Source organism: Trichogramma pretiosum, unplaced genomic scaffold (assembly GCF_000599845.2).
Source record: "Trichogramma pretiosum strain Unisexual culture from Peru unplaced genomic scaffold, Tpre_2.0 scaffold1, whole genome shotgun sequence".
Lineage (NCBI taxonomy): Eukaryota > Metazoa > Arthropoda > Insecta > Hymenoptera > Trichogrammatidae > Trichogramma > Trichogramma pretiosum.
Window position 1 is genome coordinate 4,099,375 of NW_019641703.1, and position 19,312 is coordinate 4,118,686.

Consider the following 19,312-nt stretch of genomic DNA (forward strand, 5'->3'; position numbering starts at 1 on the left):
AAAATCGGATTACGAACGACTCGGGTACTCGGGCTTTTGAATAATAATGTAATTTATTAAATCTCGATAAAAGAATAAGCAAAAAAAATGGTCCCCCGTGCGCGCACGTGCGCGATTTTGCCGCATAAAATCGCTCGTGCGTATATAACACAGAGAGATACGTATCCGTGAATAAACTATACACAGTTTTATGAATGTACCCTCATGTGCGCCGGTCTCGAGTATATGGAAACTTAAGTACTATACTAGTATAGCGATATCATTGTGCGTGCACTTACCTTTGTATGCCGGCGCGAATGAGTATGCGATTGAGGAGGTCGCAGGGTGGCACCTGGCCCGTGATCATGGCCTCGCGTATCGCCATGCCGTCGGGCTCGTCGAGGGTTATCGGCACGCCGTTGATCAGCAGCACCTCTTCCTCCTTGACGCAAGACTGCTTCTCGCAGTCGATGATCTTGACGTCGGGCCCGAGCATCGCCTCGACCGTCGATTGAATTTCGTGATCGTCCATGTCGTTACAACTTGTTTTTTTGGCTTCTTCTTGATTCTTCGTTTTTACAGCACTGTCGTAAAAAGGATCACAAAACACACGCGCGTGACATTGTTATTAATTAAATGTTCGGGAGATTTTTCGAGTTGCCAGTTTTTGTAAAACGCGCGTGTCGATATTCCAGTTATGAAATACTATCAATTCCATGTATTTCATATTATTTTCGATCCTTTCGTTTATTAAACTCGCTCGCTGGGATTATGTTAATATAACTTTTATTTATTTTTTTTTTTAATATTATAAGCCTGCAATTAAAAAATGTCAAGAACGACAAAAAACTCCTCGCAACAATGTAATATCGTAAAAAATTGAAACACTTTATCCTGGAGAGAGAAGTGTGAAAAAGCGTAAGATGATAAATATTAAAATTAGAACATCTTAAGCGTTACAGCGACTCGCGGCGATATATATTTCACAACTTTTTTACGCCGAAACTTCATCGTGCGTAATAATCTCGAAAAATCCTCGCTGGATGCAAATTTTTTCACCTTACGCAGTGTATATACCACTAGTGTACGCATACCAAATTCCTGACGGTTGTTTTTTCTTCTTTTTTTTTGTCTTTTTTAGCACCGGTCTTGAGTACCGGGCCAAGTGAGCGATAAGGCAACAAAGCGATTGTCATCGTATCCCAAGAAAATACCCGTTTCTCATTTGAACGTCTATAAATCCCCCCCGAGTATAAATAAAAACTTTTGATTCCTCAGATTTTTTTTTAATATTCTCATGCAAATGATCATCAGAGAGCAATGCAGAAAAATAACACTCGCGGGCATTTTTTGAGAGCTCGATTTCCGAAGCCGAATAATGCGTAACGCGATGCGCTATATACTTATGGGGAGCTTGTGACACTCGTTAATAATGCGTATTCGTGTTCGTTCGAAAACGCCCGATGAATTCGTAATTCGTCGCGAACACAACTAACACTACTTTGGTGCGCTGTAAAATGGGACGCACGCGGTGGATGATTCATTTGCGCGCGAATCTCCGCTTATAAGAATAATAAAACGCGCGAAATTACGATGTGTTTTATTGTCTGTCGTGGTAGTACAGTTGTGCAAAAAAGAAAAAAAATTGAGAACAAAAAAACAAACGATCAGAACTATAATCTAATCTCGTACATCCTATCGATGTTTTGTTTTGTTTTCGTTTTTTTCAAACTCGTCTATTTTTTCTCGTTTTCTACTCGTTCAATAGCAAAAAAACACTCTCCGAAGCCCTCATTGTGTATTCGAAAAGCGTAAAATTATCTCCACAGTCATACTAGTTCGTGTACTACAGCCTTACACGCGCAATAACAACACGTAAATTGGCTCGACTGTTCGCCATACAATAATATGACGTATCGCAATCCCCTTTACGTTTGTCGATGTATGTGGTGATGGTGGTAGTGCATGGGCTCGTTTTTTCTCCTTATCATTTTCAATGAAAACGACCTGTCAGTGATAAAAAGAAACCCCCCGCCGTCGGTGAATTTCTATTAAAAATCCAATTACCAACGGTCACGGTTACGTGCGTGCGTGTACTAGTGGTAGTATTAGTACGATGCGTAAACGCAGAGTCGTAAAACCATGGCTAAGGTGAGCGAGAGGCACACATTTAATACGAACACAAAACCGATTCTCCAACGCAATTTCGATTTCAGAATAGAAAGGGAACTCTTCAATATGTACTTCATCGTTATATACGCACCCATACAAAAGGGACTGGACGCTCTGTCCAGTTTCGATTGAATTTTCGCTGCTGCTCTCGTGTCATAAAAGCGATCGTCATCTTTAGCTACGCGCGCATGTGACCAGAGACGTGTTCACGTAAATACGAACTGCACACACGCGATCGTAAAGTACAAACCTCGTGCGCGCTTTTAAACGAAGGAAATGAAGCTGCAATGCCACGAGCTTGCCTCGTCAGCGCGCGCGAGAAATCGTTTCGACTCACGCGCGCGAGGGTATAATATTATCACACGCGCCAGTCAATTTGCTCATTTCGCCTCGAGTCACTTGCATCGCTCGCGCGCGAGCACCACCACCACCACCGCCGCCACCGTCACTAAACGTTTATATTGCCTCAAGACGATTAACTGTATTAAAGAATTATATTGCCTTCGTTTTAATATCGTTGCTAATACGACCGACTTGCCGCTACCATTGGTAGTGGTGGTGGTGGCTGCCTGACTGCCTCCTATTTATATATATAATATAAGCCATGTACGTCTGCCGCACTGCCACTGCGCGTTGCAGATTTATTTATGACTGTATTAAGAGAACGTGCGAACTCGGTGAGTTATATGCCTGCCCGTCTCTTTTCTTTCTTACTCTCTCTCTTTCTACTTGGTGCCTTCTTCGTCGTCGTAGTCGTCGTGTGCAGTGCATGTGTCGCGCCTTTGTCCATTCCGATTAAAGAAGATGAAAAACGATTATTGTGCGCGCGCGAGCAGAAGATTGAGATAAACTAGTTCGCAGTTTCTTCATTCTCTTTTTATTTCGTTTCGTTGCTACTACCTCGCAGCTCTTATCCGTGAAATAGTTCTGATTTGTTTTCGGTGAGGGAGAGCCCAGCGTATATATAACACTATCGGAGAACACTGGATTCTTGAGCAGGAAGAAAGTGCGAGCGAATCTTTTTTTTTCGTATATAGGAAGGTAATTAATTAACCTCGTGCGGTAACTTTTAAGATTGTAATAGAAGTTTTTTTTCTCCACTACTTAGACTGTGAAACTTGTGGCAATTTATCAATTTAATAGATTACAAAGTTAAAATTACCAATTATATCGCGGCGAAACAACCATCTTAGTTATTATCCTATTTGTACGCAAACTTCTTCCTCCCTGTCCAGAAAGTCTGAATTACATAAAAATATATACTTGGATGCATATTACAGCGAGACGAAGACGAGAAGAAGAAGGAAAGTTCAGCGAGACGTTTTCGACGAGCTACGAGCAGCATATCGTCGTCGTTCTTTGCAACCCCTATTCTAAATTCATTACGTTCGAACAATCCTCGCTCTCTCTCTCTTTAAGTACGTCGAGTCGTCGTCGTCGTAGTACTTTTCTACGTCTGCGTGTCCCTTTTCTTTCCCGCGAGCGCGGGACCCGAGACTTTCTCAATTTTCTTTCAACTTTCGACTCGAGACTCGACTCTCGATCTCCGCGTTCAAGAGTAGTGGCTTATTAATTTTGAAAATTTTTCCTCTTCGCTGTATGTATATGTAAGCGTGTGCTTTGAAAAGACTCTTACGTGCAGCCGCGCTAGCTCGTTCGCTCTCACGGAGAGGGTGCGGAAAACAGTATAAAGTAAGAGAGGTAGTATTATACGATAGCATACGCGCGAATACACTTCATTCTCTTCATAAAAAAAACCCGTTTATAATTCAATGTATAGAAAATTATTTTTTACCTAATAATTTAACCATTTTCGATTTTATCTGTGAAAATTTTAATACAAAAAGAAACCGTATTAATTCACAATTACTAATTCTAATACAAATGTTTTTCCAGATTTTAGTGTTCAACTACTGAATCAGGTAGAAATTATATATCATATTCGCGCTAACACATCTTCCGATAGAACAATAAAGCACAAGTAAGTGTTACAGTGCAGATTTTTACTTTTGCATAAATTCATAAATCATTTACTTCTAATCCGAGTCGTATTTCTCGCTCAATCATACGAATCTTTCGATGCTCCTCGTATAAATTCACGATAGATGGGAAACAAAAATGATTTTTACGAATTTACTATTCAAGCATGAGAAAGCGAAAAAAATCGCGTAACAATAGAAAGTTGATGAGTCTCGGTTTGAAATAAAATATATCGAGAAATTCGATCCACACCCCCGTAGGAATCATCCAAGTACATGTATAGCGCAAAGCTCTCTTGGCTTATATTTATAAGATCCCGAAACGAGCGTACTCTAGAGAAAAAGCGGCGCCGCGGGTGTACGCGGGTGCGTCTAGGCGCTATTACGCAGGGAGCCTCTGTATACAACCGCACGAGGGAAAATTGCACACACACACACACACTATACGCTCGGGCGATGACACCGAGCAGCAAGCAAGAAGTAGCGAGAGCGACGCACACAAAATATATGAGGAAAATCGCGCGTAGTGTAGGCGGTAAGTGGAAATTCTCCGACGCAGCAACCCCTATATATAAGCTCGCCTCGCACACGCTATCAGCAACGGAGAATCTTAGGTGTGTAGAATATATACGCGCCTGGTGCGTCGCGCGCGCGTGTAATATACACGGCAGAGCAGCAGCATCCACTTACGCGACGCAGCAGCATCAGCTAGCTCACTGCATCTTCATCTCGTCGTCGTCGGGTGCGCACTCGGGTGTGTGTGTACGTTTTGCGCTAAAGTTTACTTACGCACCAGCAGCAGCAGCAACAGTATACTGCATTAAACCGTTCTCGGCTCGAGTCCGAGTTTGTTTTGCCGTCTGGCACCTTCTTTTTTTTTCTCTCCTTGTATATTTCCGAGTCTGTCTCTGCTACTGCTGCTGCTGCTCCCTTGGGGGATTTATATACGCCCGTCTCGTCTTGGATAAATCAGCCCCCGCAGTCGCGTGCGAATTTAATGAAATAACGTCGAATAAGCCTATACGTAGCTTTCGCAGAATAATAATATATATCGAGTTAACGCGATTTTCTCTCGCAGCTCGATCATCGAATCGTGCTCGCGTGTTGTTTATATACACAAAGCGAAAGACAGCGGCCGAGCGCAAAATCTAATAAAGACGTATTACACGCGCGGGGCCTATAGACCGCAAGCATGTGTACACATAAACAAACCCGATGATACACTCTCTCGCACGTAGCAGTAGTCTTTCAAAGTCTCATCTTCATAACAGCAATGACCGCGCGCGGTAGTAGTCTTTCTGTCTGTCTACGTCTGCCTGTGAGGCGCAAGCCAAGCGTGCGCCTAGCGACGAGTATACCACTTCCCCTGCGCGTTAAGCTTCGTACACACACACACGTGTTAGCCGCTGTCTGTATAATGTAATTGCCTCACAAGCTCGAAAACCACCACATTACATTATGCGCTTTATAAATTACCCAGAAAAAAAAATGAATTCGAGGCGTGCCTACCTCCGCGTGTATTATATCGATTCTTCCGCGAATTCACCTTTGGCTTTTGTACCCTCATACCGGCGGTGACGATCATCAACCCCCTCGTCGTCGTCGTCGTCGTCGTCGTTGGTGTGCTGCAGGAAGAGAGATAAAGCGAGGAGAAAAGCTCGAGTATCGATCCCCCCTTTTTATTCTTCGACGCGATTTTTCCCTCCTACTTTTCTTCTTCTATTCTATTTCGCGCGCGCGAGGGGCCGATATCGCGGGCGTTTTTTTATACCTCCCGATGCATTTACGCGCGCTAGGGGCTCTCGTTTATCGCGTACTACTACTACTACGGCTCGTGAGACTCGGAACTGTTTTTATACAACAGCCTCCTCTCGCACGAGCAGTGCACCGCTCATTACAGAGCGCGTAGCGACTGACTTTCTCTCTCTCTGTCTCTTTTGCTCTTTCTCGTTTCTCGTCTCGTTCTTCTGGGAGTGTTCGCTTTCGTTGCACACATTTTCTTCTTCTTCTTCTTCTTTTTCCCTTTTTTGCCCTGTACTATACGCATTAATATACACGACAGCAGGCCTGTGATTAGTAACTTTATTACGCATGACGAATAAGGTCGCTTCAGCAGCAACAACAACACCTCACCTATCCCCCTATATATTATGTATACCGAACGAAAGGGAAATTACGGACCTAATGCTCACACTGTTACGCGCGCGCGCATTATAATTTTTCTTATATTCTGGCAAGGAGCTTCGTGAGAGAGTTGCGAGCTTTTGTTTTTTGCTCGCATTTACTTACAAATTAGATCCTCTCTCGCTTGCCGCTTTAAGGCGCGCATTTAAGTTCTCTCGCGCAAGAAAAGAAAACTTTAAAATTTATAATTACAGAGTCGAGAAAAATATCTTGATATTTTGCAAGTAGCCGGAAACTCTCTCACCGTATCTGCGACGTCTTTGCTTTTCTCTCGAGCGCGCGAGACTTTCAGTATTATTCCACGCAGCGAAGAACACGGCGGCAGCTGCATATCTATATATCGCACGAGCGCAATCCTTATCAGATCTTACGACGCGACGATGCAGCCTTAACGTAGCACATGTATATAGGCAACGTCTCTCGTCGTAGATGACGACGCGCGATGATCTCAAACATTAACTATCTCTCGAGACGAAAAAGAAGAAAAAAAGAGGAGGAAAAAAGCCCCCGTCGACGGAAAGATATTTACCGGAGGTAATGAGTAGTAGCGCGGTTATACGCATACACCATATGGGCAGAAAAGCACGAGTGTACCAGGCTATAAACATGGTCACGTATCACGAGAAAGAGAGAGAGAGCTCGTAAGGGCCGAGCTTATTCTCGACTAATCAATGTCTCCGATCGCTCTCTTGTGTTAGTAGTTTTCCTCGACCCACACATTTACTCAGCCCTTTTTTGCCTTGCGTTGTGTATGTGCGCCGCGCCGCCACGCGCATCTTTATTCAAGTGCTCGTCGTACACGTGAGCTTAGATAATGCCAGATGAGCTTTATCAAACTCGTTTTCTTTTTCCCGCGTGGCCACTACTACGGCAGCGCGATATTACATATCCTATACCCACTCTCTCTCATTCTCTTTCTACTCGCAAGCGCTAAAAATACACTATGAGCACGGCGTTGAGACGAGCGCGCCGGGTATATAATCCCTAAAAGCTTTCCTAAGGGTCTACTTTTAACGAGACTTTGGTATTGCTTATACGCTGCTGCTGCTGCGTACGTGCGCTCGATAATAAATTCGCTAATCTTCCGCGCGCGCAACAACAGAGGCAAAAGCGGCATCATCGTTTCTCGATTACCACCGAGTTCGCTCCACGGTTTAGAACCTCGAGAAGAAGAAGAAAACGGGAATGTCGAGTGCGCTTTGAAATACACCGAGCTCGTTCCTTGATAAAGTTCTCTCGCTCACAAAGTTACCTCGTATACGCAGTCGGCGCGAGGAAATAGTTCGACTAATACGTGTGTGTGTGTGTGTGTGTGCTGCTCAGTAAGCGTTAAAAAGTGCAGCAGTTCGCGTTAACCCCGCTGTGTGCTGCAATGTGTGCACTCGGCCTCCAGAGAGAATGAGAGAAAGAGAACTTGGAACTTCCTTTATGTGCGAGCTCCAGGTTTTTCCCTATATAGCACCAGAGCGCAAGACGGAGCAGTCGAGATACCACAGCGAGCCCAGCGTGCAGTAGGTATACGTATAAGTAGTCCTGTGGTTTATCAGGTTACCACCACCGTACGTATACCTATACGCGGTGTAGCAGCAGCAGCGGCAGTAGTCGTCGTCGCCCACCGTTTCGCTTCCTAAGCTCGCGCGCGCGTTTTAATATACCTCGTCTTCGCTTCTTCTTCCTTTTTTTTATGTCGCTCTCGCTTCGTCGGGTTCATTCCGAGATTCTTTTCTCACTCTCTCTCTCTCTCGCGAATGTGTGTGTGTACGTCGTCGTCGTCCTAGGCATGGGCGCGCCACGCCTAAGTTTTCCTATATGCTCCTCTCCTGTAGGTGTGCTTTGCCATGGCAACCACGAACGTGTGTAAATAATTATAACCGCGCGAGCGTGCGAAATATTAGCATTAAAACTTTTACGTTGTACCTGTAATATACATTTTATGTTCAACAATGATTTCTCGCGCGTAAATTGATCCCGCGTCGTGTTTAAACTTACATATGCACACCTACGCGCGAGGCGTGTTATACGTAAATGCCGAAAGAAGCATATTTTCTCATAGATTTCTTTAAAATTTCTTGTTTCTTGTACGACTCGGCTTTTCTCTAGCGCGCGACTCCCAAGTTTCTTCCTTTTTCTCTTCTCCCCGTTTTTTTTTTTTTTTTACTGCTTCGTATATCCAACGTTGCAATATCCTTGACATTTATTGCAGCTAAAAAGAACGCTGACACGCGTTTTCACTTTTTCCCCTCTCTCGCTAGCTCCGTACGTATACTTTGCCCTTTTTTCACCTCAATTACGCGATATAACGAACACGGTTGCACACAAGAGCGAACGCGAAGCGTCGCAAGTTGTACGTATACATATTTATTTATTTTCTATCTAAAATTAATATTAAACTCGACGCGCCCATTAATGCCGAGGCTTAAAAATGCTTTTAGCGTCGTGATAGAGCCGGCTGGGCATTGTTTGAATATTACCATTGAAATTGCAGTATCGGTCGATGTGCGCGACCACGCCGACGCCAGCTGCAGAAATGATAAAACACGCGGCGCACCGAGAGACAGCAAACGGCCAAAGATTCCATTATAATACACGCGCGGAACCGAACCGGAGCCGGCCGCCGCCGCAGCTGAACGTTCCAATCAGTGCATCGAGCTCTTTCAGAGAGAGAGAAAGAGAACGAGAGAGAGAGAGCTCTTACTCTTTCCCCCCTTCGGGTCAAAGGCAACATTTAATATTCCATTTTGTACTACAATAACATCGAGCGGAGAAAGAGACGAAAGAGAGAGAGAGGCGCTGCGAAGCCATCAGTTCAATCAATCTCGTGTGTACGGACTGGTGCAGGCGGTGAGACGCGTCTGTTTTGTCCAGACACACGCACAAAAGCAAGGCAATACAAAAATAAATAAATAAACGAAGAAGACTGCGTATACGCTTACACCGTCCGTCAATCACTTTAACCATATCTGAGCGAAAAATGATCGAATTTAAAAGTTACGTAGTTTAGTATAAAATGATCGAATCAAAATTAAAAAAAAGGTTAGGTCTTTACAAGTACTGTACAGCTATGTATATATTATGATAAGGTTCATCTATTTATTCACCAATTTTTACGAACAAATAACAAATCGAAAAAATCGTTTTTACTATTTCCGTCGTCATCTGAGTAAGACTTTGTAAGATTCAATAGCGAAATAAGTCAAACTATCACCTTATTTCTCGCTGACTTCACTTTCAAATTCAAGCTTCAAGATCGACCGCTAGATGGCGCATTCCAATAAAGTCGCTTCCGCAAGTGGTAAACAATTTTTCAGAGTACTAGTAAGAGTGAAGAAAAACATAATCTAATTAATACAATAAGTGATAAAAAACTCATCTTTGTTATTTATTATAAAGAAGATCTTTGATGTTTTTTTTAAGATAAAAAAGATCTTTGTATTTTGGTCAACATCAGTAGTAGATTCCGTTCTCCAAGATTTCGGGGTTTTTAGTAGTTTCAAGTTCAAGACATTACAGCCTCAAATTCGATCGATTTACCAATAGATTAATAACGCCACATCGGATAAAGGATAAAGGATGTAAATTTTCCCCCTATAGACAAAAAGTAGTAAAGTGAGATTGGTTTGCCGCTACAGTGTACAGAGAATAGGGGCGCGTATACAAACGCACACAAGGCGTTTTAGCAAGAGAGAGAGCAGCAGCAGCAGTGTGTGGAGACAAATAGAGAAAATAGCTGGAGACGCGAGTAAGAGCTCGTCGTCGTCGTTCAATGCAAGAAGAAGATACGAGCGCGCAAGAGCTGGGCAAACATCGAGTCGCGCGCGCCTGCACTACGTTATATATTACATAGTCGCATGCTGGCAAGAGAGAAAGACACACAGCACAAGTGAAAATATAAAAAAGAGAGAAAAAGAGAGAGACGGACGCGCAGTGCGCACGACGCAGGGGGTTGCAGGCATCAAGAGAAAAACGCACACACACACACATGTATAGCCAAAGACTGAGGAAGAAAACACCAGACGCGAGCGCGATGGACGACGACCCGATAGATATCATTTTGCGAGAGAGAAAGAGAGGAAAAACGCCAGGTTAGAAAGACGCGCATATGTATACGCGGCAGTGTGTGCACAGAGCGCGACTGCACACACACACTGTACTGACAGACGGCGTTCCATGCATTTTTTACGACTCTCAAGATTCCGCAGCTGCAGCACACACGTGTGTGTATGCGCGCCTGTGTGGGTTCATCCATTAAACCTAGGCGCGGACGCACTCTCACATCAGACGCATACACGGATTTGGAATCTGCGCGGCTCTCCCGATGCGGGGAGGTTCTCGGATACACGCGAAAAAGTTTGCCATACGCGCGCGCGTCTCTATTTTACAGAAAATCATGCTGTAGTACACCCGAAACTCGCTCACACAAACGAATCGCACAAGTTTGCCCGCGGAGAAAAAGAGAAAATGTTCAATTTTATATCGACGCGTACCAGCAGCAGCAGTACTGCGTATCTTTTCGAGAGAGAGAGAGAAAGAGAAAAAGAGTCCGTGCGCGCAAAATGTTCTTCCGACTCTCGGTGCAGAGAGAGCGCCCACAGAGACGCGCGCGCGCGCGAACTTTTTCAATCTGAAATTCCAATGATGTTTGCTCGCCTACGTATACCGCACATATATATGAGCAGTTTTTTCATATATGTACAACTTTTGTGCGGGGGGTTCTCGGATCTGCCCCAAAATTTAGTATGTTATTTGGGTATGTGAAAATAGCCTTCAGGTAAATTTTTAGCCCTCTAGGGGCCTTAGGGCCCAAATTTGGGCCCCTCGAAGGTCCAAAAATAGCCGTTTTTACCTATTTTTGCGTATTATTCAAATATTTGTAACTCGGGCACCGGTGCATATTTTTTAACTCTGAGGGTCGCATTTTTTAGGTCAAGACATGTACTTTTCGTAAAAAAATTATGTAGAGCTCGATAGACCAACCCCCGGTTATGGGGGGGCAATGAAGGGGGATGAAAAATCGCAAAATTGACGTTTTTTAGCTTTTTTTGAATTGATGCAGAAGGCGACTGGATTGACGTATTTACTTTTGCAACGTCTCATTTTAAAGGTATTTTTATTACCTTTAAATTGCCGTGCGCAGAATTAAGATTGGTTCAAAAACGACGGAGATAGAGCTGTTTAAAGGTGTCAACATTATGAAAAAAGGCGTTTTTTCGAGATTTCGATAAGCTGTAACTTTTTTCTAGTAACATGAATCTCTTTGAAATTTTATGTGAAAGTAGTTGATTACATGTAGTTTGAAGCCATGTAGGTAAGGATCTTGGTATTTGCCTCTATAACCGAAAACGAGGCCCCCGAAATCCGGCACTTTAGCCCTTATATAGGCAAAATACATGTTAAATTGGGCGGCAAAACTATTTGGTAACTCCTGAAATTATCGCAAAATAAACATAAAAAAAAAATCAAAAACCCCATATTAAACGTATTTTTCGACGAGGAATCCAATGGTAACCTCGAATTTGACCTTGAACATAACCTCTAAACTATAGCGAACCAAAATTGATTTTTCGCACGGTGACCCCCTTTTTTTATTTCAGATTTGAAAAGAGCGGAAAATTTCACGTTCAAATACATATTTCGTTTTTTTTTTCAAGGTAATTTTAAGGGCCCCACAGATCAAGAATAAACTCTTTGGCTGAGTTTAATATTAGTTTTAATGGAGCCTTCATTTTCAAACTGTGGGGCCCTTAAAATTACCTTGAAAAAAAAAACGAAATATGTATTTGAACGTGAAATTTTCCGCTCTTTTCAAATCTGAAATAAAAAAAGGGGGTCACCGTGCGAAAAATCAATTTTGGTTCGCTATAGTTTAGAGGTTATGTTCAAGGTCAAATTCGAGGTTACCATTGGATTCCTCGTCGAAAAATACGTTTAATATGGGGTTTTTGATTTTTTTTTTATGTTTATTTTGCGATAATTTCAGGAGTTACCAAATAGTTTTGCCGCCCAATTTAACATGTATTTTGCCTATATAAGGGCTAAAGTGCCGGATTTCGGGGGCCTCGTTTTCGGTTATAGAGGCAAATACCAAGATCCTTACCTACATGGCTTCAAACTACATGTAATCAACTACTTTCACATAAAATTTCAAAGAGATTCATGTTACTAGAAAAAAGTTACAGCTTATCGAAATCTCGAAAAAACGCCTTTTTTCATAATGTTGACACCTTTAAACAGCTCTATCTCCGTCGTTTTTGAACCAATCTTAATTCTGCGCACGGCAATTTAAAGGTAATAAAAATACCTTTAAAATGAGACGTTGCAAAAGTAAATACGTCAATCCAGTCGCCTTCTGCATCAATTCAAAAAAAGCTAAAAAACGTCAATTTTGCGATTTTTCATCCCCCTTCATTGCCCCCCCATAACCGGGGGTTGGTCTATCGAGCTCTACATAATTTTTTTACGAAAAGTACATGTCTTGACCTAAAAAATGCGACCCTCAGAGTTAAAAAATATGCACCGGTGCCCGAGTTACAAATATTTGAATAATACGCAAAAATAGGTAAAAACGGCTATTTTTGGACCTTCGAGGGTCCCAAATTTGGGCCCTAAGGCCCCTAGAGGGCTAAAAATTTACCTGAAGGCTATTTTCACATACCCAAATAACATACTAAATTTTGGGGCAGATCCGAGAACCCCCCGCACAAAAGTTGTACATATATGAAAAAACTGCTCATATATTTAAAAGATATGGACGACGACGATGAACAAATACGTACACGTACATGAATTGCCGAGTGCCATACACGTGTATCAGTGTGTACTTATAATATAAAACCGATTCGCCCCAAAAACTTCTCTGTAATTTTCGGAGTTCGAAAAGAGAGTAAACAAGGCAGTACAGACCCGCGATTCTGTCGACAAGGGTCAAACGCTCATTTAATTTCGGTTTATTATTATGGTTATTACGTACGGTTTCAACGCGAGTCCGATCATGCCTCGGTTAATAATAACAAAACTTGGCGTGCGCCACCCTTCGACCACTTCTCATACAGACTTTATTGTTATTATGCCTTTCGCAGTGCGTGGGCGAATAACGCAGAGAGAGAGAAAAAGAAAGAAAACGATCGGTCTCTCTACCCTCTCGAACAAGGTTGCATAATAAATATATAAATTCGAATAACACCCGGTAGCAGTAGCAGCAGTAGCAGCAGTGGCTGCGGCTACGAATCAGGCGTTACGCAAGCTCGCACGAGAATTGCCACGAGCGCAATAAACTTAGTGGAGGCGCGCTAAATTCTTTATCATTTTATATTCCGCAGCTTCTCTCTCTCTCTCGCATGTGGCGCGTAGTGCATGTATATATAACGTAATACATGCGTGAACGCGACGCTTTATACGTGTGTGTGCGTACTGCGTATGCTAGGCTATAGTCAAGACGCGCTCCCTCTGTATTCTCCTATGTGTGTGTGTATGTGTTTGTGTGTCGAGGGGTGCTTCTGCTGCTGTTGGCTCCCTTCATTTTCTGCGCATGAGGTAGTCCCTAGGAAATTCCAGCGTAGGCACGTGTATCGATCGACGTAGCTCTCTGAGCACAGCGCAGCACAGCGCTATATGCCGAGCGCCAGATGACTCATCTAACGCAGGGGGATATTCCACCTCTTTTGCTCTCTCATTCTCTCTCTCTCTAGTCGCTTCGCCCCTTTGTGTGGCTGCTACCGCTGCTGCTACCTAGCTGCTAGCTGCTGCCCTTATATATAATTTCGGCAATGTACGTGACTGCCTGCGTATGTGTATTTATACGCGCCGCGTGTGTGCACACACGTTGTTGCTGGACTATAACTACAGATTGCTAGAGAGAGAGAAGAAGACGAAGGTGGGGAAGAAAGGAGAAATCTCCGTACTCGATAGCGTCGAAATTGACCAGGAAATAATTCCACTTCGGAGCTCGAGGAAGAAAATTCGAGGGAAGAAAAAGCAAATATCGATGTATTATGTATGTACACGCACGTACTAGCACCAGCACTAGCACACGTATAATATAAAGAACGCCCACGATGACGACGTCGATGATGACCGAGTGTCAAGATGATGGAGTTTTATACAGGATTTTGCACGAGATCTGGTCGCCGGCTGTTGTTGTTGTCGATATATTTTTCGGAGCAAGACGAATAATTTACTGCTTCATTGGTTCGAGATCCCGATAATAATTTATTTTATTTTGTTCACAGCAGCTTTCAGCAACTTTGCTTTTTTTTATTCTTTACATGATGTAAAATAATTTCACCAACAACGAGTTCTCTCGACTGCGCGCGGATCAAGATGGATGATTGTGTTTTGTTCAATTAAGTCCAGGCCGGAACGAGACATATTAGTCCGGGCGCTGGTGACATTTGAGTGGACTTACGAGATCCCCTCGGCGAGTTGACGGATTTCTATGTTTTTTGGGTCGCTGAAACCGAATTTGAAGGTCGCCAGGCCGAAATCCTGGTCAATTTTTTGTTATAAACAAATTAATTGTTTAAACAGCCATATCTTGAAAAATATTGAAGATAGATTAAAACAATTTGTTTTTATTTTATTCGTCTTTGAAAAACAAAGAAATTCCATTAAATTAATTGAAAATCCGTCCACTAGAAAAAAAGTTATGCAATAATTAGTGTAAAATACGTCTTTTTTCACCTTTCAACCTCTGTAACTTTGCTCGTATTAGTGCGATCGAGCTCCTGGACGTCTCATTTTAAAGGTAATAACCTACAGAATGATGTAACATAATTTTTATGTAGGTAAAATTGTTTATAATGCAATCTGTAGACGTGTATAAACGTAATTTTATGGCTCTGACGTACTTTCCATTTGTTTATACGCGTTTTTTGCTGAGATAAATTATTAAAACAACGTGGTAACTTAGTTCAAATGAAAGTACATCAAAAAACAAAAATTTTAAGGGGTTTAGAAAGGAAATCGGTCTAGTAGATGCCAAGTTACAAACAAGTCTGAGCTTGGTTCATGAGTTCATGTTGCCTCAGTGTGCACGCCCTAAGCGCTCGCTGGTTTCTACGCGCTAGTTCAGAAGGCTGTAACTTGGCATCTACTGGACCGATTTTCTTCCTAAACCCCTTAAAATTTTTGTTTTTTGATGTACTTTCATTTGAACTAAGTTACCACGTTGTTTTAATAATTTATCTCAGCAAAAAACGCGTATAAACAAATGGAAAGTACGTCAGAGCCATAAAATTACGTTTATACACGTCTACAGATTGCATTATAAACAATTTTACCTACATAAAAATTATGTTACATCATTCTGTAGGTTATTACCTTTAAAATGAGACGTCCAGGAGCTCGATCGCACTAATACGAGCAAAGTTACAGAGGTTGAAAGGTGAAAAAAGACGTATTTTACACTAATTATTGCATAACTTTTTTTCTAGTGGACGGATTTTCAATTAATTTAATGGAATTTCTTTGTTTTTCAAAGACGAATAAAATAAAAACAAATTGTTTTAATCTATCTTCAATATTTTTCAAGATATGGCTGTTTAAACAATTAATTTGTTTATAACAAAAAATTGACCAGGATTTCGGCCTGGCGACCTTCAAATTCGGTTTCAGCGACCCAAAAAACATAGAAATCCGTCAACTCGCCGAGGGGATCTCGTAAGTCCACTCAAATGTCACCAGCGCCCGGACTATATACATATAATACAATAATATATTATATTATATCCGCACTCGCGCGCTGGACGTCTGCGTGCAGCAGCAGTAGTATATGTAAGCTCGCGCGCGCGACGTGAATTACAACGCGATTGTAATCGTGTTCGCGTGCGCGCGGGGGAGCTCTCTCTCTGCACAGGCACAAAAATACACGGCCGACGCGGACTACGCGCCGCGCGCGTGGCCAATTAATAAATTGACGGCGCGCGCGCGCGCGCGAAAGGTAGAAAGATAATTGGATTCGGTGGCCGACTATACATATGCGGCTCGTTGGACGTACACTCGGCAGCAGCGGTGGCATAAGGACAATTGCCGTAATGAACAATATGAAATTTCGAAATATAATTGCGCGACTTCGGAATTGCCCGGAGCGCTATATACATAATAACGCGAAGAGACAACCATCGGGTTACGATGTCAAACGATTTCAATTTATATCCGCTGTTCGCTTACTTCTTATTTTTCTCTTTTTCTATCTATCCGACCAAGTACGATTTCGACCGAAAAAAAGGTCAAATGCTCAAGCGAGTATACTGCGAAAAAAGTGACGTATATTTCTGCACAGTGGAGTTGAGAGAGAGGGAGGCGCACACGACTGCTGTGCCTGGCTGCCGCAACCTTGTGTCGGCTCTGTGTATATTATATACAACAGCAGCAGTAGCAGCAGCTTTTGCCGGGCAATAACCTGAATCAAACCGCTGCGTTGCGAGTGCGGCGCGAGGCAATGGTGGTGGCGGCGACGTCGGCGACATCGGAGAGCTTCGGCTCTTTCTCTCTCTCTTTGCCCCGCGTCTCTTTCCTGCGCCTGCCTGGCTGCCAGCCTAGCTTTGCCAAGAGAGAGAAAAGAAACAAGCGCGGAAAAGCTCACGCGCGCTCGCAAAAAACCGCACACAGAAGCCGAGCCATTTTCTCGCGTATAGAATAGCAGGCCAATATTACGCCACCGCTAGCTCGCAACTTTTCCCTCTTATATTCTCTGGATCTGTCTGCGCGTCTCTTTTCTCTTTCCTTGTCGGGAAATTGCATGCTTATTCGCGCGTGCGTAACGCGAGAGGAGCACGAGACAGGACAAGACACAGCGTGTATTGTAGAGTACGTCCGCCTTTTAACGCGACGAGAGAGAGAGAGAAAGACTTCATGAAAAAAGTACAATTTTTACAACACGCTCGATTGCGTAAGAGGCGTGTGCTTGAAAAATTCAAATCGATCGCACGCGCGCTAACCGTCGGTCTCTATTGTATACATGACGCGTACACACACATTCCGATTAGTTATAATAAATTACACGCACGTGGACAGACGTGAATTCCTCGAGATGTCTTCTTTTTCTTTTTGAAAAAGCTTCGAGTATATTTTAGATTCGGAAATAGTGTGTCAGCGCCACCGATACACATAATAATATAAAGCTGTCAAACGCGTCGCCAAGAGGTCATCGCATCTGGGGCTAGCTCCATAGAAAAACGACTCGAATTTTAGCGCCTCTGACCACGTATAATACATCTTAGTGAGGCTCGAAAATCAGCTTTGTTAATTTTTGCGCTCAAAACTAGACAGAATCGACACGTATATTGTACGCTTTGTCGAGAAAAATATTGACGCATGTGGGTCAGGGTTCGCTAGCTGTATTGCTATTGCTGCTGCTGCTGTTGCTTAGTTGCTGCTGCTGCGTACGGACGCGAATTGATAATTACCGTTTGATCGGCGCAAGTCTCGCGGCGTCGGCGGCGGTATCGACGCACACTGGTATAGTAATTTTCCTAATTACAGGTTATTGGATACGGCGTCATGTAACGTCGATAGAGACGCGATAGAGACGCGATAGAGACGCGAGGGCGACAACGGGATAAAAATACGTTATGGCACGTCACACTTTTAATAAACAAACGTACATACGACTCTAGCAATCTGTAATATTTACAAAAAAAAAAAAAAAAACAGAAAAAAAAGCAGAAAATGAAAATCAAATATTTAATCAAGCCGTAACAAGGTAAAGGTATAAATTATTACTTTTGCACGCGAGAAGCGAGATAAAAAGTACGCGGTGCACACGCAACGCAACACGCGATCGAAATAAACAAAGTTTATAAAATCTAGAGTGCAGCGCACGTGATTTTGCTCAGCAGCCTCTGCCTCTCGAAAGCACATGATTACACACGAGCTCGTTAGCGTTTTCGGAGGCAGATGAGTCTTATTACGTACGTCGACGACGACCACGACGACCAAGACGAAAACGACGATGACACGGCAGCAGCGGTACAACGATGTATTTTATGCTTCCACGCACTTGCAATTATCATCTCGCAATATTATACATGTACGGCACGTGGTACACGAGCGAGACATTATATAAAGAGAGCAGCTCCTATTTCGGAGCTAAATTTTACTAGAAAATTAGACGACAATTCCGTAATCCGGCATTCGTTTGACTTCGAGAAAACGTTTAATTCAGTTGTCTTTCAGTCTCGGAGCCAGCAGCTTTGTAAACATCTTATTTGCATTATTTCGTATGTATTGTTACGAGCTGTATAGAGAAAGAAGAGATATGGTTTTATGAAAATTCGAAAAAAATAAGAGAAGCGAAAAAAAAGACAGTTTCGATGCTTTTTTTATACGCGCACTGCTGTTTATTTAAGCGCGCGGGGTCGAGCTCGCTCGTGCTTTGTTCTTTTCTTTTTCTCGCATTAAAAGAAGAACAAAACAGAAAAAAAATTCGAGAGCACGTAAGGGGATAAAAATTTTTTCTCTTCTTCCTCTCCCTTGCGACGACGACCTCTCTCCCTCTCTCTCTCTGGATGTATATACGATATAAAAATTGGATAAATGCGCTGTTGGCTAAAATTCAATTTTCCACGTATACGTACGTACGTGTACTTTCCCGGGTCGAATAAAAACATAACGTACATATACAGGGCCGTCCTTTCGGCCGGTGCCGCAAAACGATATATAATAAAAGTCGATACATATACACGGAGCACGAAAGAGTACACAGACTGCATGTGGATGATAGCGGCTAAAAATTGCTAATGCGATTCCGAAACTTTGTTTACAAAAAGTCAAAGACTTACTATACTATAACCAATCGGCCAGATTAGTCAACGTACGGTATTAGCTGTCATCGCATCAAGCTGCGCGACACCACCGCTCGATTATTCCGACTTTTTTATCCTCATCTCTTTCTCTTTCTCTGCTATCGTATAATGCGCAAAGGAAGAGCAGCTAGCTGACAAAGAGTGGAGAAAGACAAAGCCGAAAATTTCAACGCGCACACGGCCGATTATCGAATTTAT

At 42.8% G+C, this 19,312-nt stretch overlaps 1 protein-coding gene across 1 annotated transcript in view; it reads right to left on the reverse strand.

Annotated features, from left to right (window-relative positions):
• The window catches only part of LOC106653532, a 174,704-nt gene that overhangs the window by 115,542 nt on the left and 39,850 nt on the right, over window positions 1-19,312 (reverse strand). The window contains exons 3-4 of the mRNA XM_014373014.2: window positions 16,776-16,798; window positions 279-521 (exon numbers count right to left, since the gene is read on the reverse strand). Of these exons, the coding sequence (XP_014228500.2) occupies window positions 279-521; window positions 16,776-16,798 (266 nt within the window). The remainder of the gene's footprint in view (window positions 1-278; window positions 522-16,775; window positions 16,799-19,312) is intronic.